We start from the raw sequence: 27,104 nt of genomic DNA, 5'->3' as shown, positions 1-27,104 counted from the left end.
TAATTAACATAGGAAGAAAATAACTGCTCAGAGGGTGATACTTTTTAATTAACTCAACACTAACCTGAGGGTTTGCAGTCTGCAGTGTGGACTCTTCAATCCAGGAGACACCAGCTCCACTCCTGAATCCTGCAGGTCGTTATTACTCAGGTCCAGCTCTCTCAGACTAGAGGACTGGGAGCTGAGAATTGAAGACATTGCTTCACAGCTTCTCTCTGAAAGGTCACAGCCACTCAGTCTGAAAAGGATTCAATAAAAAGTAAATCCAATAATTAACATAGGAAGAAAATAACTGCTCAGAGGGTGATACTTTTTAATTAACTGAACACCAACCTGAGAGTTTTCAGTCTGCAGTGTGGACTCTTCAGTGCATGAGATACCACCTTCACTCCTGAATCCTGCAGGACGTTATTACTCAGGTCCAGCTCTCTCAGACTAGAGGACTGGGAGCTGAGAACTGAGGGCAGAGCTTCACATCTTCTCTCTGTCAATGTACAGCCACTCAGCCTGAAAGAGATTTAATAGAAAGGCCATCCGATAATTAATATATGAAGAAAATAACAACTTAGAAGAATAACAACTTTTTCAAATAGATGAGCACCAACCTGAGAGTTTCCAGTCTGCAATGTGGACTCTTCAATCCAGAGGACAGATGCTCCACTCCTGAATCCTGTAGGTCGTTATTACTCAGGTCCAGCTCTCTCAGACTAGAGGACTGGGAGCTGAGAACTGAGGACAGAGCTTCACAGCTTCTCTCTGAAAGGTCACAGCCACTCAGTCTGAAAGGGATTCAATAAAAAGTAAATCCAATAATTAACATAGGAAGAAAATAACTGCTCAGAGGGTGATACTTTTTAATTAACTCAACACTAACCTGAGGGTTTGCAGTCTGCAGTGTGGACTCTTCAATCCAGGAGACACCAGCTCCACTCCTGAATCCTGCAGGTCGTTATTACTCAGGTCCAGCTCTCTCAGACTAGAGGACTGGGAGCTGAGAATTGAAGACATTGCTTCACAGCTTCTCTCTGAAAGGTCACAGCCACTCAGTCTGAAAAGGATTCAATAAAAAGTAAATCCAATAATTAACATAGGAAGAAAATAACTGCTCAGAGGGTGATACTTTTTAATTAACTGAACACCAACCTGAGAGTTTTCAGTCTGCAGTATGGACTCTTCAGTGCAGGAGATACCAGCTTCACTCCTGAATCCTGCAGGATGTTATTACTCAGGTCCAGCTCTCTCAGACTAGAGGACTGGGAGCTGAGAACTGAGGGCAGAGCTTCACATCTTCTCTCTGTCAATGTACAGCCACTCAGCCTGAAAGAGATTCAATAGAAAGGCCATCCGATAATTAATATATGAAGAAAATAACAACTTAGAACAATAACAACTTTTTCAAATAGATGAGCACCAACCTGAGAGTTTCCAGTCTGCAATGTGGACTCTTCAATCCAAAGGACAGATGCTCCACTCCTGAATCCTGTAGGTCGTTATTACTCAGGTCCAGCTCTCTCAGACTAGAGGACTGGGAGCTGAGAACTGAGGACAGAGCTTCACAGCTTCTCTCTGACAGGTTACAGCCACTCAGTCTGAAAAGGAATCAGCAACAGATAAGAACACAGATACAAACAAACAAAAACAAATTCTAATTAAAGAAAAACTAAATTAATTTGGATAGTTCTGTGTGCACGTACAGAGCTTTGTTGGAGGCGTTGGCCACTGGCAGCAGCCTCAGAAGAGCCTCCTCTGAAGCAGAGTATTTCTTCAGGTCAAACACATCCAGATCTTTTTCTGATGACAGTAAAATGAAGACCAGAGCTGACCACTGAGCAGGAGACAGTTTATCTGTGGAGAGACTTCCTGAACTCAGGGACTGTTGGATCTCCTCCACTAGAGAACAATCATTCAGTTCATTCAGACAGTGGAACAGATTAATGCTTCTCTCTGCAGACAGATTCTCACTGATTTTCATCTTGATGTACTCAACTGTTTTCTGATTGGTCTGTGAGCTACTTCCTGTCTGTGTCATCAGACCTCGTAGGAGAGTCTGATTGGTCTGCAGTGAAAGACCAAGGAGGAAGCGGAGGAACAAGTCCAGGTGTCCATTCAGACTCTGTAAGGCTTTGTCCACAGCACTCTGATGTAGACGTTTTACCTTAGGTTTGACTCTGAAGGCATTAAGCAACCAGGATGTTGATTCTTCTTCTGACAGCAGGTTGACTCCAGAGTTGATGAATGACAGATGGACATGAAGAGCAGCCAGGAACTCCTGAACACTCAGATGGACGAAGCAGAACACCTTGTCCTGGTACAGTCCACTCTCTTCTTTAAAGATCTGTGTGAACATTCCTGAGTACACTGAGGCTGCTCTGATATCGATGCCACACTCTGTCAGGTCTGATTCATAGAAGATCAGGTTGCCTTTCAGCAGCTGCTCAAAAGCCAGTTTTCCCAGAGACTCAATCATCTTCCTGGTCTCTGGACTCCAGTGTGGATCTGTCTCAGCACCTCCATGATACTTGATGTTCTTCAGTTTGGACTGAACCACCAGGAAGTGGATATACATCTCAGTCATGGTCTTGGGCAGCTCTCCTCCTTCTCTGGTCTTCAACACCTTATCCAGAACTGTTGCAGTGATCCAGCAGAAGACTGGGATGTGGCACATGATGTGGAGGCTTCGTGATGTCTTGATGTGGGAGATGATTCTGCTGGCCTGCTTCTTGTCTCTGAATTGCTTCCTGAAGTACTCCTCCTTCTGTGGGTCGGTAAAACCTCTGACCTCTGTCACCATGTCAACACACTCAGCAGGGATCTGATTGGCTGCTGCAGGTCGTGTGGTTATCCAGAGGCGAGCAGAGGGAAGCAGTTTCCCCCTGATGAGGTTTGTCAGCAGCACACCCACTGAGGTGGACTCTGTAACATCAGTCAGGATCTCAGTGTTGTGGAAGTCCAGAGGAAGTCGACACTCATCCAGACCATCAAAGATGAACACAACCTGGAACTCTTCAAACCTGCAGATTCCTGCTTCTTTGGTTTCACTGAAGAAGTGATCAACAAGTTCCACCAAGCTGTACTTTTTCTCTTTCAGCACATTCAGCTCTCTGAAAGTAAATGGAAATAGGAACTGGATGTCCTGGTTGGCTTTGTCTTCAGCCCAGTCCAGAGTGAACTTCTGTGTTAAGACTGTTTTCCCGATGCCAGCCACTCCCTTTGTCATCACTGTTCTGATTGGTTCTTCTCTTCCAGGTGGGGTTTTAAAGATGTCTTCACATCTGATTATTGTTTCTGGTCTGTCTGGTTTTCTGGACGCTGTTTCAATCTGTCTGACCTCATGTTCATCATTGACCTCTGCAGTTCCTCCCTCCATGATGAAGATCTCTGTGAACATCTCATTTAAAAGGGTTGGGTTTCCTGCTTTAGCAATCCCTTCAAACACACACTGAAACTTTTTCTTCTGTTTAGTCTTGAGTTTACGCTGACAAACTCCAGAATTACTTCCTGAAACAACACACAAACAAGAAAGATCAATAAGTCAAAGAACATATTTCAACATTAGATGTTCTCAAAAAATAAGTATGTATTTTAATGCATATTTTCAGACTAGTAAATGTCCCATTTTTAAATCTGTTAAAATCCTCTTACTGCTCTGCAGATGATCAGCCAGCTCCTCCTGCTTCATTATCCTCAGGAAGTGCAGTGTGATCTTCAGAAATGCCTCTCTGCTCCTTCTCCTCTGTTCTTCATCCTCATCCTCACCATCCAAAACCTTCTCATCCTTCCTCTGACTCTCTAAGCATTCTGGGTAATCTGGACTCAGAACCTTCTGAAACTTATTCAGCTCGTTCTTTACAAAAGTGACGATGCTTTCCTGCAACAGCTGGAACAGAATGATAAACTCAACATTTAGTTTAAAGAACTCAACACGTGATTCATCTCTCAGTCTGAAGGCCTGCTGGTTTGAAAAGATCAGCATGGAGACTATTGGGATCTGAATGGTAGTTTATCATTTAATCTGTAGTTAATAATGAAAACTTTCTTTTAATATGTACACACCATAAATATGGAGTCCAGGTCTGTTTGCTGCTGCAGGTCAGACTGACCACCGAGGCCCTCTGAGCTCTCCTGGTGAACTCTGTAGAGAAACATCAAGTGTAAGAACATTTAATGATCTGTGCATAGTCCTGATGATGACAAAATGGCAACTGTGTCTATTGAGATAACACAATGGAGTGTTATGTGGTTCAGGACAATTATTTAGACGCATGCATATACACGCTCATTGGCTAAGTCACAAAATGCATCGATGACATTGAGGATTACTGTACGGACATTCCTGAAAAAGAATTATTTTTAACAGGGACAGTAATGCCACAATATGAGCCACTAGATGGCAGAAGGGTACTTCGCAACAACAGTTTCTCAGAGTTTTTAAAGAGGTGCAATTGAATACACCATTAGTTTGAGGATTTGTTTGGAGCCGAAATGCTTTAACTTCGTTGTTTGTTTTCATAACTCACATAACTCACAGGTAACGCAAAATGTTCCCACACTGTTGACTTCAGGGGAGCAGGAGAATTTTCCAGTTCTGTTGTTTCTCTGTCATCTCCAACTCTGATGAGTAAATGTTACCAAGTGTCTTTGGCTGCATGCAAGCTAAACTGTGACTCTCGTGTTTTTCTTTGGTCGTGCGCAAGTAGGTGGGGGTGTAGAGAGAAAAACATACAGGGGGCTTGTAGATTGTGCTTCTGATTTAGAAAGCTCATTTGGATAAATTCTGGAATTTAAAATCTAAATCATGACACACAGCACATTGACAAATGCCTACAATTCAAGGTTTTGGGATTTTGGAAGTACAAGAAATCCAGGTATGCGCTCTGGAGAACTATGAGCAGTGCGAAGTAGTCTGGATCAATATTAGTACACTACTGGTCAAAAGTTTTAGAACACCCTAATTCCTTTTTGTTTTTTATTGAAATTTTAGCAGTTGAAGTCCAATGAATAGCTTCCAGTGCCGGCCCGAGCCTTTTGGGGGCCCTAAGCAAAATTTGATTTGGGGGCCCCCCCTCCCACCACGCGGAGTCACCTGTGCTTGACGATTATTGACACAAATACACGCTATAATGTTACATTATAAATTAATACAGTGAGGTTATGTATTAATACAGTGACGGTTTATGAACTACTGTCCCACTGGGCACAGATGCATAAGGACCCTCCCCCCCCTACTCTATTTGTGCAAAAGTGGGTGCAAACCGTGAGGGGGGGGGGGAGGGGTCTGGGGGTGCTCCCCCAGAAAATTTTGAATGTGATAGATGTGATTTCCTGTATTCTGGTGCATTTTTGGGGATGGTCAGCTTGAGAAGGGCAATACCTAAATGTGTTCAGATTCATAGCCTTTTGCTTTTTGACTTAATAAGGTAGAGACTTCACACAACTACTTGGGCTTCAGGGCCAAACAACACGTTCAATCCCACAGGACTTCATGTTCTCTATTCATCCTAATAGGGATGCATATTTAGATTTTTTGTCCTGACCGATAGCCCGCCCGTGTTAACCGCTTATTAACCGTTAACAATCAGCCGACTAAGTCCAAGTCCACCCGTCTGGTAGAGTTAGCAACCACATCAATTAGTTTAGCTGCGTGGTTGTCAGCTGTGGGTTTGCCGGACATACACTGTGTTAGTAGGAAGTAGGGCTGGGCGATATGCCCTCAAAAAAATCCAAGATTTTTTTCACAAAAAATCTGATTCATGATTTAAATCGATTCTTCCCCCCTACTTAAAATCAATCTGCAGATGACAAATAAATGACAAGATCACACACACACACACACACACACACACACACACACACACACACACACACACACACACACACACACACACACACACGGGACATGTATACCATTATGATTATTCATGCCAATTTTATGCAAATTCATTTGAGTGTTTTTCCTACCATTGTATTGGGGGGGCGCCCTCCGTAAAAGAATGACAAAATCATATGCTATGTATTCAACAAATTATATAATTATGCTATCAACAACTAAACGGATGCGTGAGATAAAGCTGTTTTCACACATACAGGTAATTCACTTCTCTTTCCTCAGTAAAAGTTCAATTCATTTTGACTTTAGTTGTTTAGTAGTTTGACTTGCTCCTGTTTTCACCTGTTGCGGAGTAACGTACATTAACATGCCATGGTCTCATGAGTGTAGCATACCTGTAGCTAGCTCCATCGTAGTAACTAGCGGTAAAAAAAAAAATATTGAAGAGGAGCTCCGTGCTATAAAGCGGCGATTGCTAGTTGTTTAAGCGGCTACAGACCTCCGTCACAGCTCGGTCGTATCAGCGGGTTAATGGCGCGTTCTAGTAGATGTGTTGAGCTGACGGTGCTCCATGGTTAGGTGCTCCGTCCAATACTCGCTCCGTCAGGTCAGCGGTAGTTCGTGGTTCAGTTATTCGAGAATAGGTGACTTTGAGCCGGGTAAAGAGCACCATGTGTTGCCGGTCATTTCGGCGGAGATTACGGTTAAGTAAGTAATGAAACGACTAGTTAAGAAAATAACTAATATTAGCCGCTGTCGCTGCCATGTTGTTTGTGTATCTCCATGGCAAACGCGCGGGGGGAGGGCTGGGCCCATTCTGAACTACGGGAGCCCAGATGGGACCGTCGGCGAATGTTAAGGAGAAAAAACAACACTCGATTGGGGGCCCCCTGGTGGCCTGGGGGCCCCAAGCAGCCGCTTAGTTCGCTTATGCCTCGGGCCGGTTCTGATAGCTTCAAATGGTACAAAGGTAAGTGGTGAACTGCCTAAGGTTTAAAAAAGTAAGGTTAAGTAAAAATAATGTACATTTCAGTTTTTTACAAAAAGGCCTTTTTCAGGGAACAAGAAATGGGTAAACAATGTAAAGCTGTTCTGCAGCAATGGACGTTGATCAAGCTTTGAATGTTGATGCTCCCAATTTCCACAGGTGTTCCAACTTATCTGGATTACTTACAACCCCCTCTGTTTGTATAAAAGTATTGTTGGAACACACTGTGGTACCGTACCCTCGTGAGCATTATTTGAACAGTATTGTACTGCAGAAAGTAGTGTGTTGCTATAAAAATGGCAGGAAAAAGGCAATTAACAATGGAAGAGAGACAGACCATCATAACACTTAAGAATTTTGGTCTTTCCTACAGAGAAATTGCGAAGAAAGTCAAGGTGTCAGTGAGTACAGGATTCTTCACCATCAAAAGGCACTTAGAAACTGGGGGAAACTCTGACAGGAAGAGGTCTGGCAGACCCAAAGCCACAACAGAATCAGAAGACAAGTTTCTGAGAGTCAACAGTTGCGTGATAGGCGGCTCACAGGACGACAGCTTCAAGCACAGCTTAATAGTGGTCGTAATAAGAAGTCTCAGTTTCAGCTGTAAAGAGAAGACTTGGAGCTGCAGGTTTGATAGGTCGAGATGCAGCAAGAAAGCCATTGCTAAGACGTCAGAATAAGAAAAAGAGGCTTGCCTGGTCCAAGAAACATCGGCAATGGACTACTGAAGACTGGAAGGAGGTGTTATGGACTGATGAATCAAAATTTAAAATCTTCGGTTCATCACGCAGGATTTTTGTACGCCATCAAGTAGGCGAATGGATGGTTCCTCAGTGTGTGACATCAACTGTCAAACATGGAGGAGGAAACATGATGGTCTGGGGCTGTTTTGCTGGATCCAGGGTCGGTGATTTGTACAGAGTGAAAGGCATGTGCCTAGTTGGTCAGGGGTTCATCCTACAGCAAGATAATAACCCAAAACATAAGTCCAAGCTATGCCAGAACTATCTTAGGAAAAAAGAACAAGATGGTAAGCTTAAAAACATGGAGTGGCCAGGACAGTAACCAGACTGAAACCCCATTGAGCTGGTTTGGGATGAACTGGACAGAAAAGTGAAAGCAAAGCAACCTACAAGTGCCACACATTTATATGACACATATTTATATTTATTTATAACTTCTGCAACAGAGTTGGGAAGAACTTTCTGAAGAATATTTGATTGTAGAAAGAATGCCACGAGTGTGTTCAGCTGTTATATCCGATGAGTCAAAAATTTAGAATACATTTTGGTTTATAAATTGATTCCATGATTTCTTTTTTAACTTAAATTGTTCATTTGTTCTATTTATCTATTCTATATTCATTTCAGAGTACAATAAGACATTGAACTGCATGAATTTCAATAAAAAACCTGGAAAAATTGGGGTGTTCTAAAACTTTTGACCGGTAGTGTATATTTCCAGTATAATTACCTGACATCTGGCACATTCCCTTCACCTTCTGATCTCTGTGTTGCCTTTCTCCAAATCCCTTTGCTACGGGAAACAACACCACATTAAAAGCTAGCAAGCTACAAGCTGAAAATGGCAAGTTTTCAAATAATTCAGATGGTGTAACACGGCAGGCCTCCTTGGTTCCTTTGGGGAGTGATTGTAAATATTTACATGAATGTTTACGGCATTTCCTCTCTAACTGGGAGGAACAGTTAACTTCATTGAAAGTGATGGTTCGGAGTAATTTCACCCTAGGGTCCTTTTCACCACGACCTCGAGCCAAACACCCTCCCAGAAGCTTTTTTCACCTGGATCGAACATTGGGAGGGTTAGCGTTATTAGCTGGTTAGCTTAGTGCAAGCGCTAATGGATCCAACTGTGTATTTTGTAAGTTACCCCTCTTATAAGGCCCAAAATGATACCAAACTTTTACACGTAGTACAAATAGGTTATGTACTCATAAAACGATGGATTGGAAAGTTTGTAAGTAGACCAGGAGTTTATTTAAATAACACTTGCCTGCTGGCTTCTGCTCTCTGCTGCTACCGGCAGTAAGATGAGTGCTAGGGACGTCTACAAATGTACACACCAAAAAGAGATACAACAAAATATTTATTAATTTAACTTAACTAATTTAAGTTAAAATAGTAATTACAAATAGCAAGAAAGAAATTATAATTGAGGTAAGTTTGGAGACACTACCTTATTTAATCATTAAATTAAGACATATTTTTGTTGTATCTTTTTTCAGTGTTGTAATTTGTAGATGTCCCTAAGCACTCGTCTTACTGCCGGTAGGTAGCAGTAGCAACTTGGCGTGCTCCGCTTTTTGTTAAATCTGATTGGCTCGGCCTGACCCTCAGCCGTGTCACCTCCCTCTGAAGTTACACAGACAGTTTCAAATCATTGGTAACACAGAGAAAACTGAAAATGTCAAAACCAAAAAAAAGTGATGGTGGAGATGAGAGAAATGGGGGGCGCGGAGAAGTTGAGATTAAAAAGAAAAATGTGCTAAATTAACTGCCATGCTCCTTAGAGGAAAGGCCAAGGTTAGCACTGTCAGCGAGAGCAGCACTGATGAAGCAGGACCAGGACCCAGAAGAAGAGACATGACAGGTGCACTATTGGTACGTTTGGCAATAATATGTGTGCATTAGGTCAAAGTGGGTTTGAGAAGGAATATGCATTTATTATGCTATTATAACAATGACTTCCTAAACTCATTAATATATGCCGATAATTCTAGTCTATCACAAGTTTACAAGTTTTTTATTTCATATGTAAATACAGTATGCAACGTCTTCAAGTTTATTATTATTTCTATTGTTATTAGTTAAGTCCAACTCCTGGTGGTCAACTCCTGAGGTTACAAAGGATGAAACTAATTTCTGGGTTATTTCAACCCAGAAAATTGGAGTTCATTTTTTACTTGACCCAAATTTTGGTGAAAAATAACCCAACCAGTGTGCAGGGCTGTAACCCAAACTTCTGGGTTGAAAAGAAATTAGTTGGGTTTTTGGGTCAAAAATAAATAATTTAAAACTTTGTTTTGGTCCACCGGAGGATTTGTTACTACTATTAAAATGACTTCCAAAAAGGTTCTAATCCCAAGTTTATTGGCATTTCTTTAAACAACAAAAATCTTTGGGTTTAGGTTCTGGTCCTAATGTACAAACCACACAAGAGTTTTGGCATCAGATCAAAAACAGACTGGCATATATAATATATTTTGGATCACCATCCAAAATGAATGGAGAAAAGGGATCTGAGAAGAGAGAACAAAAAGTTTTAAATTCTGACCCATCATCAACAGCTTGTCCATCTTTAAAGTCAATAGGAAACACCCATAGACCGGTTTTCTTCATGGACACACAGCTGGGTTCAGGTCCAGGTTTCTGCTCATAATCCTGAAACAAACAAAGACAATGGATCAGTAACTATTCACCAAAATATAATCTGATGAAAGATGCTGTCTATATTGGCTATTTATGACTAATAAATAATAAGTTAATTTTATTTATATATTTATACAGTAGATATGTACACTGTGATGTCACTGCTGACACATTATATTATTGAGTCCTACAACAGACTACAAACCTCTGGACCAAGTGAGAGGTGGTTCTGGTCCTGGTATCACTCTTCTTCTCAGGAGAGGCAGATAATAACAAAGTTCACTTTTAAATTCTTACCTTTCATCAACAGCTTGTTCATCTTTAAAAAAATAGGAATTTTACCCATAGACCAATCACTCTTCATGGACACACAGCTGGGTTCAGGTCCAGGTTTCTGCTGCTTAATCCTGATACAAACAAAGACAGTGGATCAGTAACTATTCACCAAAATGTAATCTGATGAAAGATGCTGTCTCATCTCAGTTGATTTCGTTGGCTCTTTTCTGACTAATAAAGTATATTAAAATTATTTTGTACATATATTTTCAGTGTGAATCATGATGGAGGATTTATGTAAACCTGATCAAAAACATGGAGAAGAGTCCATCATAATCTCACCTCTGAGTTTTGGTCCTGGCTGTCATGGTCCCCACAAAAAGTGGTTTTAGACCAGGGGCTCCCTCCTCTCTGTCCTCACACTGACTCATAGCAGAGTCCTCACCTGCTGGGAGACATTGACCTCTGTTACTATAACAAGCTTTTCATCACAGGACACATTAGTCTCTCATTCCTCTCTAACATGTCACAGATACTGTAGAAAACAGAGAATCAGCTGCTCTTTCCTTCATGACACACACAAACCAAGTCTGTCTCAGTAGTTGGAAGATGGCTGTGGGTTGAATACAAACATGACACCAGGAGGATCTAAGTAGTCTGAAAAGTTCTGATGAAATCCTTCATTTCAGTTAATGATGATTTTGAAACTTTGTCCCCTATCAAATGATGGAGTTTTACTATCTGTCCACTAGATGGATGTCACTGACCATCTAATGAGATAAACATCAGAAACATCAACTCTCTGCTGCTCATGACTGAAAAAATAAACAAATAGGCTTTTAAATTATATTTCTCAGGGCTGTCCATCTTTAAACTCAAATGGAACTGATGACTTTCAGTCATGGACAATATTTCTGTACTTCAGGTTTGATTTGCTAAATACATTTAATATAAATAATACTTGTGTACTTTTAACTCAGTAATATCTTCAAAAGTAGAACTTTAACTTTAAGGCTTTGACAGTGTTTATTAGTACTTTTACTGCAGTACAGAATAAACAATAGAGACTTCAGTCTGATTTTGAGTTGTGTGTTTGAAATATGAATAATAAATGGATTCAGTCATGTTTGATGAGTCATTTATTGTCCTCACAATTACAGATCACCTCCAGTCCTGTCTCACTTTGTCAAAGAGCTGACAGAGTTGATTTCTCAAATTTTGAATTGGACCTTCCATTATGGTTTGTCCATCTTTAAACTGGTTAGGACCTGTTGTTAGACCAGCTGGTTCCTGAACACACTGTTGGGATTCAGGTCCAGGTTTCTGTTGCTAACAAACTAAACTCTTCTCAAACAAACACAGTTTTATCAGTTTAATGAAAGATCAAAAATCTGATGAAAAGTGTTACTCATCTCATGTTTAACATCAGTCAAACATCTTTGTTGACAAGACAAAGTCCAAGTAAAAAATACTGGATTCAGTACACCAGTGATGGAGGAGGAAGTGAGTGCTGAGCTCTAACATGGAGAAGAGTCTATAATCATCTCACCTCTCAAACCAGCTACTAGGCTGTCAAATGGTCCCCAAGCCAGTGGTTTTAGAGGTGAAGGCTACGTGAGGATGATTAATCCCAAAGGCTCATAGGGAACTTCCTCACCTGCTAGGATCCATGATCCATCTGTTAACTAGGCCTTTAAAATGCAAATCTGCCTGCCTTGCCATACATTAACATGTTGTGTGTGTTTTATTACATTTTATACCATTTATTATTTTCTATAATTATTCATTCATGAATAAAAACTAAGTCCTTAAAGGTTATTATTTCCTCATTTTTGGTGTATTGTTGTGGATGGTAAAATATTCTTCTAATGTGTTTTTTGGACTCTTCTGTACCTGTTTATATCAGAGGCTCGTTTAGGTTTTTTATTGTTAAGCAATTGATGGGCATGTAGTTGGCCGATCCCTAACTTTTATCGTAATCTTGGAAACCTGGGTTTACTGCAGAATGTTGAATCCATGGAAAGGCTTAAACTCATAAAACACTGAAAGAATTAGCTTTTTGATTCTTTTGTGATTTTTTACTTTGATAGTTTTCTTTTTGAAAGGTGACCATCTGCCACTGCATTTGTTGTTTTCTTTTTTTAAAAATTATTTTTGGGCACATTTAGACCTTTTTTCAAATGACAGCTGCAGTTCAAAGTTCAAACACTTTTTTTGTTTAGTCCAATAATTAATCAATTTACACTATTGTATTAATTGAAACTATTTTGATACATGTTCTATAGTAAAGAACAATTAAATGTTAATATAAAAAATTATTTTAATAATAAAATAAATGTAAAAATTTTATACTATTTGAACATTATAATAATATAAAAGTGTTAAAATTTGGACAAAATTTAAGTAAAAGATTTAATGTTTTTGATATTAATTTATGAATAAAAGCTGTGAGAATACACAAGTTGCGCACAATGTATATGATATTAATTTATGAATAAAAAGTTGTAAATTTTTTACTGCCAGCTGAAGACATGAAAGGGAAGAGAGGGGGAATGAGATAAATTCATAAAATCCAGAGAACAATCTCTATATATTTGGCCTTTTGCAACTGAGCTATCCGGGCGCCAGTGCTCTTCTTCTTTTTGTTGACAGGAAACACAAAACTAGCTAAAGGAATCTGGCTTTTAACAGACCTTCAATTCATTGGTTAATCAAAACATCACCAGCAGGTTGGTCCAGCCAACCTGTAACATCAGCAGAACTTATACTAAAGCCAGATATCTAGTTGTATTGGTAGATTTACAAACTACAAATAACAGTAGAGACTTCAGATTCTTTCATGAGTTGTGTGTTTCAAATATGAATAATAAGTGAGTGTCACTAAAAGAAATGAGTCATTTATTGTCCTCACACCCTCAGAACTAAAGTATCAGTCCTCCCTCAAATTGTCCCAAATTGATATTTAATTTCTCAAATAAATTATTTTGAATCAGTGCTAATGTGAAGTTATTAATTGAACAAGTTGTCTTTTTCAGTCAAAGATCAGTTTACTCCTCTTAATAATGCTTCATACTGTAACGATGTTAAGACCTGGAGTTTGGTTCTTTTAAAACAACCTAAAACCCTTTCCCTAACTTAACCTTTTTAATCTAGAGTCGTTTTACCGCTTTTATGAAATTATCATTTCAGGGAAAAAACATGTAAAGTTTGACTTACAGTAAGTTTAAGCTTCAGGAAACATCTGTCTCCAAAAATTGGAGTTAGTGAAGTAAATAGAACTTTTGCTTTATATACACTACCATTTCAAACACCTGAATCATCTGTTATATTTTAGGACACATCTTTTCCTTCAACACAAACAATTGAACACACAACACACACACACACACACAAACACACACACACACACATTGTCTTTTTTAAATGACAAGATTCAAGTTTCAATTTAGTCAATTTGGACTTTTGTTCTTTTTCAAATCCTAAATTCACCAGTTTTAGGACACAGCACACACTTTTTTACAGAGTACCTCTACACACAAACACACACACACACTTCACCCTTAATTTCCTTTGGATCTAAAATGTGATCCTCTCTCCAAAACAAGATCCAAATACCACACCAAGCTGTAACTGACAAGGTGGCTTGGTGTTTGGCGGCTCACATACCCTACTACTACTACTACTACTACACATACTTTTACAAGTCTTTCCATTTATAATACTCAGCACATCATGGATAAACAAAGCATCTCTGTCTCCATATTTGTTTGCTATGATGGCTAAAAACAGAGCAAAATTATGCATATAGCTGCATCCCCCTGACCACATTCTTATGGACATGGCCTAAACTTCCAAAAAGCAGAGTTATTAGTTTACAGTTGTAAACAAGTTGGTGAATGAGATCTACCAGTGGTTGATATTTCAATAGTTTGGAATAGCAATCACCTGTCCCTATACAGATCAAAAACTGTTCCCTACCTCACTGTATAGCAAATTTACTTATTATCATGTCAGGAATTAGTTTAGTGTTTTTGAAACATGTGTTTTTACAATGTTTTTAAATGCAGTCAATCCAAGATGGCTGACTCCTGCTGGGTGACAGGAGATGATAGCAATGATCCCATCAAATTTTGAACATAAACACAACTTTATCACACACACACACACACACACACACACACACACACACAGAGAGAGAGAGAGAGATCCAAAGGGCAACATTATAATTAGTGAGAAAAAGCAGGTAGATAAGTTTAAACATTAACTTTAACACACAGGATGAATTGAAGTTCCAGAGAGAGACTTTGAACTTTAATGTCCCTTATCAATGCTCACCAGTTACTGGACACACACACACACACACACACACATACACACACACAGTAAAAGTACATAGAACTCAAAGTGCAACATTACAATTAGTGAAAAAAGGCTGAACATTAACACTCTTCATCACAGGCAGATACGTTTAAACATATGAAGATGGTTGACAGAAAGGTAGTATTCATACTAATACAGAGACAAACCCTGGCAGCCATAACTCAGGGTCCACCTGCCCTGCAGCTCAAACCATCTGATTAACTCAGATGGACACTCATTAGAATCATAGTCTATCTCTTTTTTGAAGAACAACCCAGAAAGAAACCATTTCTTCTGTCCAGTCAAAAACAGATTGAATCATATATACACTCTGTTCATCAACCATTAAATCTGTATTAACTTTACCAAGCAGATTCTCACCTGAATTTCTGAAGGATATATAAAGGATGTTCCAATGTTCTTCTACAACTGTGTTATGACTTAACATTGTTAATAGAATAACTCTACAACGTATTAATTCCTGGTGATGATGTACATTTGATCTGAAGACGCCGTCACAGTTCATAACTTCAGAGTCAGAGAGACGTCAGAACCAGTCCAACCTGTCCACACACCCAGTCAGTGTGAGAGAAGTCCCCCATCAGATGATGGAGTTCTACTATCTGTCCACTAGATGGAGCTAACTGACCATCTAATGAGATAAAGATCAGCAACTGGTACAGCAGCAGATATCTCTCCAAGTGGCCTCCGTGTCACATATTACTTTGATACTTTAAGTACATTTACCTGTTAATATTTACTACATTAATACTTTATTTACACTGCTTGTTTTTGTCCAACATTTACCTTTACATGTAGCGCTCCCTCACTCTTGGCCGAGAAGAAAATCTCCAAATTAAAACAATAAAAGCATCTTTCTCCTGACTGCAGCTCGCAAATCAACACAGCAAAAGCAACAACGTTAAAAACAAATTTAAATATCTACTCATATTTGTCGACGGGTCTCTAGAGCACAGGCGGCGTCCGACCTGTGTGACCTCATGTTGCAGTGGATTGTGGGATACGCTTCATACTGGAAGCTGCACTTTATATTCTAGCTGGCAGGAAATAAAAGGGGGGTGTGTGGGATTGCCCCCTTTCTGGTCTACATGTCCCTGCCTCTGCTGAAATAGTTTTATGCCCGGTGGAGACAAAATGTCCCCCCTCCCCCCTCAAAGTGATTAATGCTGCTTCACCAATAGACCATATATTATATACCTAAAATAGAAGTATTAAACTCTACTGGAGGCTACATTGCACGCGTAACGTAAGCAGAGCTGATGTTCCAACACTACGCTTCCACCATAACCATCAGACTGGAGACAGCAGGCAGAGAGCAGCGTAGTGGTGCATATGCTCCACACAGATCCAATCTACAAGGTAGAAACAGGACAGGCTTCTATTTAGAGTTTTACCAGAGGTGTGTGTGGCCCTTTCACACAGAAATGGATCATAAAGTGTCTATATTTCTTTTAAATTAAACTACCGATATACAGGAAACGACTTAATGACTGTCAGTGAGCGTGTTGGCAGTTTGGTTTGGAGAGTTTGTGTTTTTATTTCTTGTTTCCCTCCCCTGCGTCCTCTGACAACAGCTGACAGTAGATGAACCTTTTCACAGCTCTGTGCCGGCTCCAAAAAAACTGAAGAAACAACAACAATCCCAAAGCAAAAGCTCTCCGTCTGGCCTGTGACTCCCACAATCCTCCACCGTGTGGCGCTGCAGGTGGAGCCGGTTAAAAGATACATTCAGCGGCACATACGCTCCGCTAACAGTCTGCATACGTTACGCCTTCACTGTAGCCAAAGCGTGAGTAAAGCTCTGTAACGTCAACAGTCTTTAGTGGGGGGGGAGATAAACTGGGAGCTGCTACAGAGATCTGTTGGATCATTATTTGAAGATGTTTTAGAGGCCAAGAGGGACTGGGAGCTCCATATCCATGGGACTGAAAGGGGGGTCATTATGGCACGTTTTCTTTTGTTGTGCATGATTAAAAAAATATCTGACAGCATTTTGGAGCATTATTATGACCATATCTGTGTCTAAAACAGTTAGTTGTGATGTTCAGATTGATTTCACATCCACTTGGCTTCGGTACTGTCCAAAACTGCTGGAGTCTGTGATGAAGACTGAAGCTAAAAGTTCAGATATAATATTCACAAAGTCAACATGAATTAAAGTGGTTGGACTCCCAGTGTGTGTGTTGGTTGGCTGTCCCAGCTGATTTCTGCTGATTGGAAACATCTCCAACTTTCCATCCGACAACTGAAGAAGGAAAGTGAACCGACAGCAGCACCTGTCTGTCCATCAGTCACCTGGAGGGGGGGGAACACACGCTGTTCTGCTGCCAAAAGTGATCACAGCCCCTACCTTTAACTGAAAGGTTGTTTCTGCCTCAAAAATACTGGATTTCAATTCTATCTGACAGATTATAGCCCACAAGAACTTAACCAGTTTACATACATTTTTTAAGAAGCAATACATCCATAAAATGTACGTTTCCACTTGCCAAAAAGTGATCGTAGCTCCTAGCTTGTGTTTGAACGGTTGTTTCTGAAGAGAAGATGAGAGCGAGCAAACAAGACACATGTTCATGTCTTAATCATCAAAATAATCTGCCTCAGGTTGAGCAGAATAAAAGTGAAATAAAACGTGACAAAACTAAACTAAAGATTAAAGTTAAAGTAGCAATAGGCTACCACAGTGTAGAAATACTCTGTTATAAGTAAAGATCCTGCAGTAGAAAGTCTACTGGAGTCAAAGTAGGCAACATACTTACTCAGTACTAACTTGAAGTATTCAAAGTACTCACTGTGTACATTTCAGAGTGTGAAATTATGGAGCCTTCAAGGTTCTGAAAGATGATATATTTTCTATTTTAGGCACAAGTCTTATTATGGTGTGCAACAAGATTAAATGATAGATGTTTAAAGCCTTCAGTCTGAAAAGGTTTAATGAACAGGCTCTTTTAGCGCGTTCATGAACAACACTGATGAGCAAGTTGATCAAAAGTATGAAAGAGACCAACAGGTTCTCTTCCAAGTGAATTAGAGTTCGGTTCTATATTGTTATTGTATATCTATCTATCTATCTATATATATATATATATATTAGAACAGTTTCCACTTTTGCAAATTTTTTGCACAACTTCACCTTCTTCACATTGAAGCCTGCAATTCAGTGTAGTAGACAGCTTTTCAGAAAACCTTTAAATATTCCACTTTAGTATCACACATTTGGTATTATTTATCATGTTAAAGAAATGTAAACTAATTAATACTTTTCCAACTATTCTTACTGCTTCCCCTTCTTTCGCATTAAAAGCCAGTAATCTAGTTAAACTTTAGCAATTTAGATTTTCTGCAGGAAATGCATTTTGTAGTTACTTTTCAGATGAGTTTTGGACTTCCTTCATGTTTGTGATAAACTGAAGTATGATGTCATAAGAGTGTCATAAAAAAAGAATAAACCTGTAAAAAAGGAAGAAACTAAATGTCGAAGTTCAATTCAATTCAGTTTATTTAAGAACAAGACAGATCAAATTAATAAAACAAATGATTATACATGGGTTTATAAATTCCAGAATAAGCCAAAAGCTTCATAAAACGTCCCAAGTTACAACCAGCTGTTCCCAGTTCCCTAATCCACTGATGAAGCCTGTGGGATACTATCTATCTATTTTTTTTTCCTAAAGAAGATTGTGCTCCTCCTAATGCATGTGTGTCTATGGAGGCAGAAGGTCTATCCACAATTAAAATCTGAATTTCTGTGAATTTCCAACTGATTTTCAAGCGGTTTACTACAAATGCCAGACTTGTATTTATAATACAGGATACTTGATGAAATTAAAAAGGCAGGTTTTCTTACCAAACTTTTTTGTATTTTGAAGCTAGTGACAGTCTGCTGATTTACGGCAGAGTTTAGATTCTCTGCCCAAGCCCGAGGAGAGAACAGGAAAATTACCTTTTTTAGCAAGTTTGGAGGAAAGTCGGAGGTATGGAACCATTTTTAAACAAGTTGTGGGAAGTGAAAATAAAATTCGGAAAAGTGGATGATGAAGAGACACATGAAGCAGGCTCGCCAAGGCAGAAAAGATGATAGTCAGCCTTCAACCTCCTCTTCTGTTACTTCTCCAGCGTTTCTCCCCTGAGGGCTTTAAAAGTGGGCCATCCCTCACAGAGAAATACGTTGAGTTTTTTATTTTCTTCATTCAGATCCATTTGCTTTTCCGTTCCATTCTGAATAAACTAACAGCAGTTTACATTCGCTCCTGGGACATGCATTATTCATTAAGATCATTTTAAACAGATTTCAGATTAGTTCAAACAACTCTGAATTGTAGTTGAGAAACTCAATTATAACATCCCAAAAAAGATTAAAAAAAAGTGTCGGGTTGAAATGTTGAAGGGCTCAAATTCCAGTTAATTTGTCGGGCCGGGCTCGACAAAAGTTAACAAATTTTATAGGGCTGGGTTAAACATGATTTTTTGGGCTACCAATAAGTCTGCTAATTTACTTGATACAATTTAAACAGGTGAGTTATATAAACAGTTGTTATGAAAAGAAATTAGCTTCATTACCAAAACTGTTTTTTTGTACCAGGCTGTAAACATTTATATATTTCTGATGTAAAGTCTGGATTTTTCCACATGGGGGTCTATGGGGAATGATGAGGAACTGTTCAGTGACACACATAACAAACATCGTTTTCAGCATCTTAATGAGATATTAATAATCACTCAAATAAAACATACATAACCTGACACAAGCTAGCATTAGCTCAATTCAGTATCAGGACAGTCACTTAACTTACTGTTAGCTTAAAAGAAGGATTAATGTTACCTTTTGTGATACTAAATTCAACACTTTATTAATAGTATAATATTGTAAAACACATTTTTTATCCGTGAAATGTTATTCCATGTTGCTTAGTTTAGCATTTCTTTCACATGAACATCCAAAAGCAGTACAACTATCTTTTTCTGAGTCTTTAAGATCAGTTGTCTGTCCCAAGATGGCGGCGGCACAGATGCAGTTTAAACACATTAACTGTTCAAGTCATTTTTTAAGCAGCAGCAGCAGCAGCCATGTTCTGATTAAAACTGGTCAGTTATGAAGGTTTGCTTTGTCGTCTTAAGTGACAATAAACTGAACATTTAAGCAGCTTGACATCACCTTAGTAAACAGTGATGGAGATTTTTGTAAATGGTATTTACCAGGTGATTAATTAAGAACAACAAATACTTCTTTTGTTGCAGCATTAGTTAAAAGCACAAGCAGTTGAACCCTGAAATCAGAATATTATATTACAAACTAATTTTGAGTGGAATAAATCCCTTCAAAGGGAGGGAGTGTAATGTGTAGTCCTAGCCAGGATAACATCCATGCTGTTCAGAAGATAAAGTTACTGCTGGTCAGCCTTCAATGTGGAGAGAAGATCAGAAAATAACAACACAGCTATCAGGGCATGAGGAGGAGGCAGGAGGAAACAGCTTGGCTCGGAAACATGTTCACAACGAGGCAGAGTGAACGCATGAACTGGTGTTTTTTAAGGTTAATACTCTGAGAAAAAAGTTTCCCCACATTGTTCACACCAGTACTTCCAGTACGGATTCTCCAGTGTGAATGCACAGCTGGTTGATGTTTTTTTTTTAAGGGCCCCATTATCAGAAAAAGTTTCCCCACATTGTTCACACCAGTAAGGCTTCTCTCCAGTGTGAACACGTCGGTGAGATTTAAGGCTACTGCTCTGAGAAAAGGTTTTACCACATAGATCACAGCTGTACGGCTTCTCTCCAGTGTGAACGCGCTGGTGAAATTTAAGGCTACCACTCTGAGAAAAGGTTTTACCACATAGATCACAGCTGTAAGGCTTCTCTCCAGTGTGAATGCGTTGATGTTTTTTAAGGTCACTACTCCTAGAAAAGGTTCTACCACATTGATCACAGCTGTGTAGATTGTCTCCAGAGTGAACACGCTGGTGAGATTTAAGGTTATCACTCCTAGAAAAGGTTCTACCACATAGATCACAGCTGTAAGGCTTTTCTTCAGTGTGAATGCGTTGATGTATTTTTAGGTTAACCTGTTGTGTGAAAGCTGCCCCACATTGATCACAGCTGTGTAGATTGTCTCCAGTGTGAACTCTCTGATGAATCTTTAAATATCCAGATGTTGTGAAAGATTTGTCACAGTGTTGACAGTGGTGATGTTTGGGTCCCTCTCCTCCTCTCCGTTTCTATAGCAACAGACAAACAGAGAGAGAGAGTTATTGAACAACCTTCTTAAACCCTGGACTTGCTAGTTATTAGGGCGGCATGATATAAGGAAAATATTCAATATATGCTGTAACGCTGTTGAATATCGCGATAATGATATAACTTGTGATAAATAAACAGATATTAAAATGTAGCCTACTCAATTCTGCTGCTTTCAGTATTCTGATAGAAAAACAACAAATTGCTCATTACATTTTAAAGAAATAACGAAAAAGTGAAGCCATAGCCGCTTTCCGACCGGAGGGATTTTTGCAGTTCCTAGAACATAAAATTCCTAGAACTGTATTTCTCTCGTGTTCCGACTGGACCAATTTTAAGTTTCTCTGGCCGCAGTTCCTGTAACTCTTTCAGCTCCTACTTCAGCATATGAACTAGAGATGGTCAGATACCATTTTTTGCTTCCCGATACCGATTCCGATACCTGAAATTGCGTATCAGCCGATAACGAGTACCGATCCGATACCAGTGTGTCATACATTTTATTATGTTTTAACAGCTGTATACTACTATCCCTGTATGGATGTGATATGATTTCTATCTTTGTTGTCGGTCTGCCTCAGGTTAAACTCTTTGTGAAACATGAACAAACAATGAATGCCACAGAACTTTCTTTTACTATCCAGTTTGACAGTCAGTTACAAAGGAAAAAGAACATAAATAAACTACTTTAATGTAGATTTTCTTTAGGGCTTTATTACGTGGTATCGGATCGGTGCATAAACTCCAGTACTTCCCGATACCGATAGGAGCGTTTTTAAAAATTTATCGAGCCGATACCGATACTGGTATCGGAACATCTCTAATACTTAGGTCAATGAGGGTCAGGTTTCCGGTACAGACAGACCAACAACGGGACAATTTTATTATTTTATTCATCACTAATTTCACTTCTGACAACGTTTTAGGCGAGAAATGAACTGTTTAGATTTCGAATATAGGCAGTCTTGCGAAAATTGATGCTGAATTGACAATTTGCTTCAAAGTTTTCAGAGTTGAGAAGCTCCATGAAGTGAGGCGACAGTCGGCAGGCGCCTGCCCCGGCCCGCTAGCTCTACGCTCGGCCAGTCATGATCAGAGTCCCCGCTGTAAGCTGGAGGTCTCTCAGACCACTCTCGTTGATAAGAGGCTTTTATTTCGCTGTTGACGGTTCGTTTGTTTAATTATATCCCAACACATGTCCATCATAAGATTAACGGGAACCTGTGGTTAACTGTCTTTTTGGAGTTAAACTCCACAAGCGTGTCCTGCGGCCGGCCGTCACACACACACATACACACACATACACACACAGTCTCACATAGTCACACACACACACAGCGTAACAGGCAGCAGCGGGGAGAGAGATATGTTTCTCTTGGAGACTTGTTAAAATTATGACAAATATGCTATATACATTAGATTTAGTATTCAGTTCATATTTTTTTGGTGCATTTGTTTTCTAATTTTAATGCTATAAAGACCGTTGCCATGCTTGCATCACTCCCTTACCCCTCCTACCAGTCCCTATGGCCACTTGGCCAGTGCGAATGCAATTGGAAAAAACTGTTTTGGGGGAGAGTGGTTAGTAGATCTGTTTAGTAGTGGACTTTTCTTATAACTACGTTCCTGTAACTACTTGGTCGGAAAGCGGCTCATGAGGTTCTTTGACAATTAAATCAGTTTTGTTGTTTTTTTGCCAAATGTTAACGGTTCAGCAGATGAAATACCCATAATACTATACTCCATACAAAACATTATGGGATTATTTTTGTGACTAATTCCAAGCAAAACTTCTCAAGTATCAAAGAAAAAACAGTAACTCAAGCAAAGGTAAAACTTAAAACTTGCAGACAAAACATGTGTGTAGTCGTAAACTATTGGTTTTTATTTGTTTGATATTATGTCCTTTTGTTTACAGTTCCCTCTGCTTCTTTGTCAATGATCAGTCTTTTGCTCTCCATCACGTTTGCAGTTTGCTCCCAGCTTTCTCGTTTCCTCGCTTCCTGGGGTCCGTTCCAGGTAGGAAGTTTAACAAGCTCTGAGTCTAACCCTGATGTCTGAGTTGATTTACCCTGAGACCTGACAAACTCTGAGTTTTCGGTTCCAGAACAGCTGATTAGAGTTGGTTCAATCAACCTGGAGTAGGTTCACTCAGGGTTCTGCGCATGCACCACTACTATAAAAAGGCAGTATGAATGGAGCCATGGCAACAACTACAAACAAACGGGTCGGGCGGAAAGTCACAAAAATAATGCCATAGAAAATTATTAATCTCAAAACTGTTTCCTCCTAACTCCTGTTAAATCACATAAGACAAGGAATATCTAAAGTAAATTCTTGTTCATTTTGTTTGATAGATCTTTGCTCATTTTTGGGAATTTATTAATCTGTGTGTTGGGGTTCCTAAACATAGCCTACTGTTCTGTACTATACATGTCCTGTTGCACTCATTAAGTTTTCATCTGAGCAGATTTGTCATTCAAACAACTCTGAGTTGTAGTTTAAAACTTTTACAGCCAATTTAATAAAATTAAGAGTTTTATTGGGGCTCGGGTCCATAAATAGAGTAAATGGATACAGGCACGGAGAACTGAAGGCTCGGTTATCAACCATTAGCTCTGATTAGCGGTTGGCTCCGGTTAGCTAGCTCAATTAGAAATACATGAAACGGAGGAGACTGCCGCAGAGAGATAAATGATGTTCGGGGTGCTTTCACAGCAGCGTGGCCCTGTTGTTTCAACGGTTTATTAGTACAGTTAATCCCATTGCAAGACCACCAGCAGCATGCTACCAACGATAACATTCGTTCCATTGTTTTGCAGACGATGTACAAATCTATTTGCCTGTAAAAAAAACAAAAACAATGATAAGGACAAATTTCAGCCTTTCCTGAACTGCTTGGTTGGATCAGAATTTTCTCTCAATGACAATAAGACAGAAATTGTTGGGTTTGGTCGTGCTGAACATTTTAGTGCCTGTGTAGATGCCCTTGGTACTTTTTTAACAGTGCTTTTAAATCAGACAAACAGATTAGTTCTGTTAAAACCAGTTTCTTCCAGCTGGGACTTTTGGCTAACGTCAAGCCCTACCTGCTATGCAAAGACTTGGAAAGAGCCATACATGCATTTATTACGTCTCGATTAGACTACTGTAACTCTTTGCATGTTGGATTGGATCAGTCAACTAGGGCCGAACGATTTTTGAAAATAATCTAATTACGATTTTTTCCCCAAATATTGCGATTCGATATTCGATTATTTTTTTAAGCTCTTTGTCTCATGTATTATTCAACAAAGACAAACAATAAATCATTGTATAGTATGAACAACACACAATTACACACTAGACAGTTAAATAAGTAAAAATATAGTATATATATATATATATATATATATATATATATATATATATATATATATATATATATATATATATATATAAATACACACACACACACACACGCAAGTAGTTTTTTACAGTGCACTGAGAGGAGCTGCCTCCAGCCCCTCCCCCTCGTGAAGTTGCATGCCGTGTGCATGACACCGTCAACATTGCACTAGCTCAGAGGGGCTATTATTCGTTAGTTGCTGCTGGTCTTGCCGTGGGATTAACTGTACTAATAAAACCGTTGAAACCCCGCTGCCACGCTGCTGTGAAAGCTCCCGAACCGTCATTTATCAGTCTGATTGTTACCCCTCTCAGTGGCAGCTCCTCCACCCATATCTTTATAACGGAACTCAGAATTGTTTGAATGACAGAGATCAGCTCAAGGTACGGTGTAGCGTTAGCGTGCTAAGTTAATGCTTTCTCTGCGAGTGCAGACTGATTTGCTCTTACAAATCACCAAATCGAGACCAAATCGTAGCCTTTGCGATTTTAACATATCGCGATATTATCGCAAATGCAATTAATCGTTCAGCCCACAGTCAACCCTTCGTCGGTTACAGTTACTCCAGAACGCAGCAGCTCAACTTTTGGATTGTTTTCAAGATTTAAAATGTGTTGTCGCCTTCTTATTTATCAGAGCTTTTACGCCTCACACCTGTCAAAAGCACTGAGGTCTTCCAATCAGATGCTCTTGATGTACCCAGATCCAGTTTAAAATACAAAGGTGACCGAGCCTAGGCAGTGGCTGCTCCAAACCTCTGGAATAGTTTACAAATTCATTAAAGAACTGCTCGGACCGTTGAAACATTCAAGTCCTTGCTTAAGACTCTACTATTCCTTGGCTTTCAATTCAAGTTGAGCTTTGATACCTTGACCTTTTGTTTTTCTACTGTTGGTTATTTTGTATTGTGTATTGTTTGTGTAGATTATCACTTTGTTTTTTTATTTAGCTTGTTAAGCACCTTGGTCAACTAGGGTTGTATTTAAACGTGCTATATAAATAAAATTAAACTGAACTGAACGATAGCCTCTCTGAGCAAGTGCAACGTTAACGCTGTCATGCTGGCTGGATGCAGCTGGTCTGTGTGCACTGTAAAAAAAAAAGACCTGCACAAGCTGAAATAGTTTCAAAAACTGTAACAGTGTTTATTATATTACAAAGATATAGGCAATAGGCTTGTAAAAACTATTGAACTGGCTGCTGAAACACTGGCTCGCTGTAGGGTGTCCGGTAAGAACATGAACCAGAGATGTCCGACTTTGAGATCCAGGACTCCACATGAAGTTAACTATGAAGTTGTATTTGACGTTACATGTGAAGTGGATGTTGTTCTGAAAGGTCCTATCCACTGACAAATCTGCTATCCTAACCACTCGGTGAAATGCCTATTCCCAACCAATCAAGCTGCTTAAAGTAGGGGCGGGTCTTGGCGTGGCCATAGTGGGATTAGTAATTTTGCTTCCGGTCTAGCTAGATCCTTCACTCTCTATCGTTAATCGCGATAAAAAAATTGTCGGCGTTAAAATGGGTTTTGCGTTAACATGGCGTTAATAACGCTGCTAAACTGACAGCCCTAATTTTAACCAAAACAAATATTATAGTCACATAGGATAACTGCTTTCACATCCATATTGTGCTACATTCCAGCTAATACATCCATATTGTACTATATTCATCCTTTATTGAAGGATACTAAGAAGAAGTATGCCATTTCAGCTGTTAGCGACCACTTTCCACACATGCACATTTGCCGTGAAAGATACAGGCATACAATTCTGTTACTGTTACTCTGTGACTGTCTACATCTAGAAACTAAGCTGCGCGGTGCAGGGGAGCAACTCGACTGGCTCATGGAGGCACGTGATCACAGAGTCGTTTATGGAGCACTAGATTGGCTTTGCAAAAAACTTGATGCGGGCGTTCTATGAGCGGAATGACGCATTTTAAATATCGCTTTCGATCACGCAAATTTGATGGTAGGAAGCCAAAATCAGGATCGTGATTAAAATTTGATTAATTGTGCAGTCCTCCTCTCGGATGTAATTGTTACCGTCAACATTTTTACCGTGGTTTACCGTTACACCGGTGTCGTTACATCCTACAAGAAACCAAATGGCTCAGAATGACATGAAATCAATGTGTTTGTTAAAGTGGTATTGCACAACAGTAGAATTTATAAATCCAGGATAACCGATATAAAGCGAGGCTTGACCTAGTCTGATCACAGCATCCTGGCATTCTGTTTCACGATGGCCAAGCCAGGCGGAGGAGGATCAACTAGGTTGTTTAACAGCAATATAATGGTGAAATAAGTTATTATTGTTATGTTTAAGGTTGGGCATCGTTTAGTTTTAACGATTCTGATTCTAATTCGATTCTTCCTTTTGATTCCGGTTCTTATCGATTCTTTGAGCAGGTGGGTTAAACGGGTAACATGCTTATTTCAAAAACAAGAGGAAATTTTTATTTTGATTCAAGGTAGGTTACAGTTTGACCGGGCTTTTTCAACATCAAATAAAGCCACATTAGAGCAACGCTTACTGTGCTCCATGGCTGCAACAAAACAAGCGCCTGGCTGCTATGAAACCAAAACTTTGCGCATGTTAAATTTGGAACCCATGA

General features: G+C 39.4%; 4 protein-coding genes across 4 annotated transcripts in view; 2 read left to right on the top strand and 2 right to left on the bottom strand.

Annotated features, from left to right (window-relative positions):
- LOC114552945 (heterochromatin protein 1-like) overlaps positions 1-27,104 on the top strand; it is a 600,023-nt gene that overhangs the window by 265,297 nt on the left and 307,622 nt on the right. The gene's annotated exons all lie outside the window — the stretch shown is intronic.
- The window catches only part of LOC114553107 (NACHT, LRR and PYD domains-containing protein 3-like), a 582,600-nt gene that overhangs the window by 250,978 nt on the left and 304,518 nt on the right, over positions 1-27,104 (top strand). The window lies entirely within an intron of this gene.
- The window catches only part of LOC114553109 (NACHT, LRR and PYD domains-containing protein 4-like), a 239,017-nt gene that overhangs the window by 129,053 nt on the left and 82,860 nt on the right, over positions 1-27,104 (bottom strand). The window lies entirely within an intron of this gene.
- On the bottom strand, positions 1,575-10,512 carry LOC114551862 (protein NLRC3-like). Its single transcript, XM_028572731.1, has 6 exons — positions 10,502-10,512; positions 8,289-8,351; positions 4,054-4,132; positions 3,643-3,877; positions 1,691-3,498; positions 1,575-1,589 (listed from the first exon to the last, which is right to left on the bottom strand). Exons 3-6 carry the CDS (start codon positions 4,054-4,056, stop codon positions 1,575-1,577), a joined length of 2,061 nt encoding a protein of 686 aa, XP_028428532.1. The 5' UTR covers positions 4,057-4,132; positions 8,289-8,351; positions 10,502-10,512.

This window comes from Perca flavescens, chromosome 3 (assembly GCF_004354835.1).
Source record: "Perca flavescens isolate YP-PL-M2 chromosome 3, PFLA_1.0, whole genome shotgun sequence".
NCBI lineage: Eukaryota > Metazoa > Chordata > Actinopteri > Perciformes > Percidae > Perca > Perca flavescens.
The sequence above is the reverse complement of the archived record's forward strand: the minus strand, read 5'-3'. Positions and strand labels throughout refer to the sequence as shown.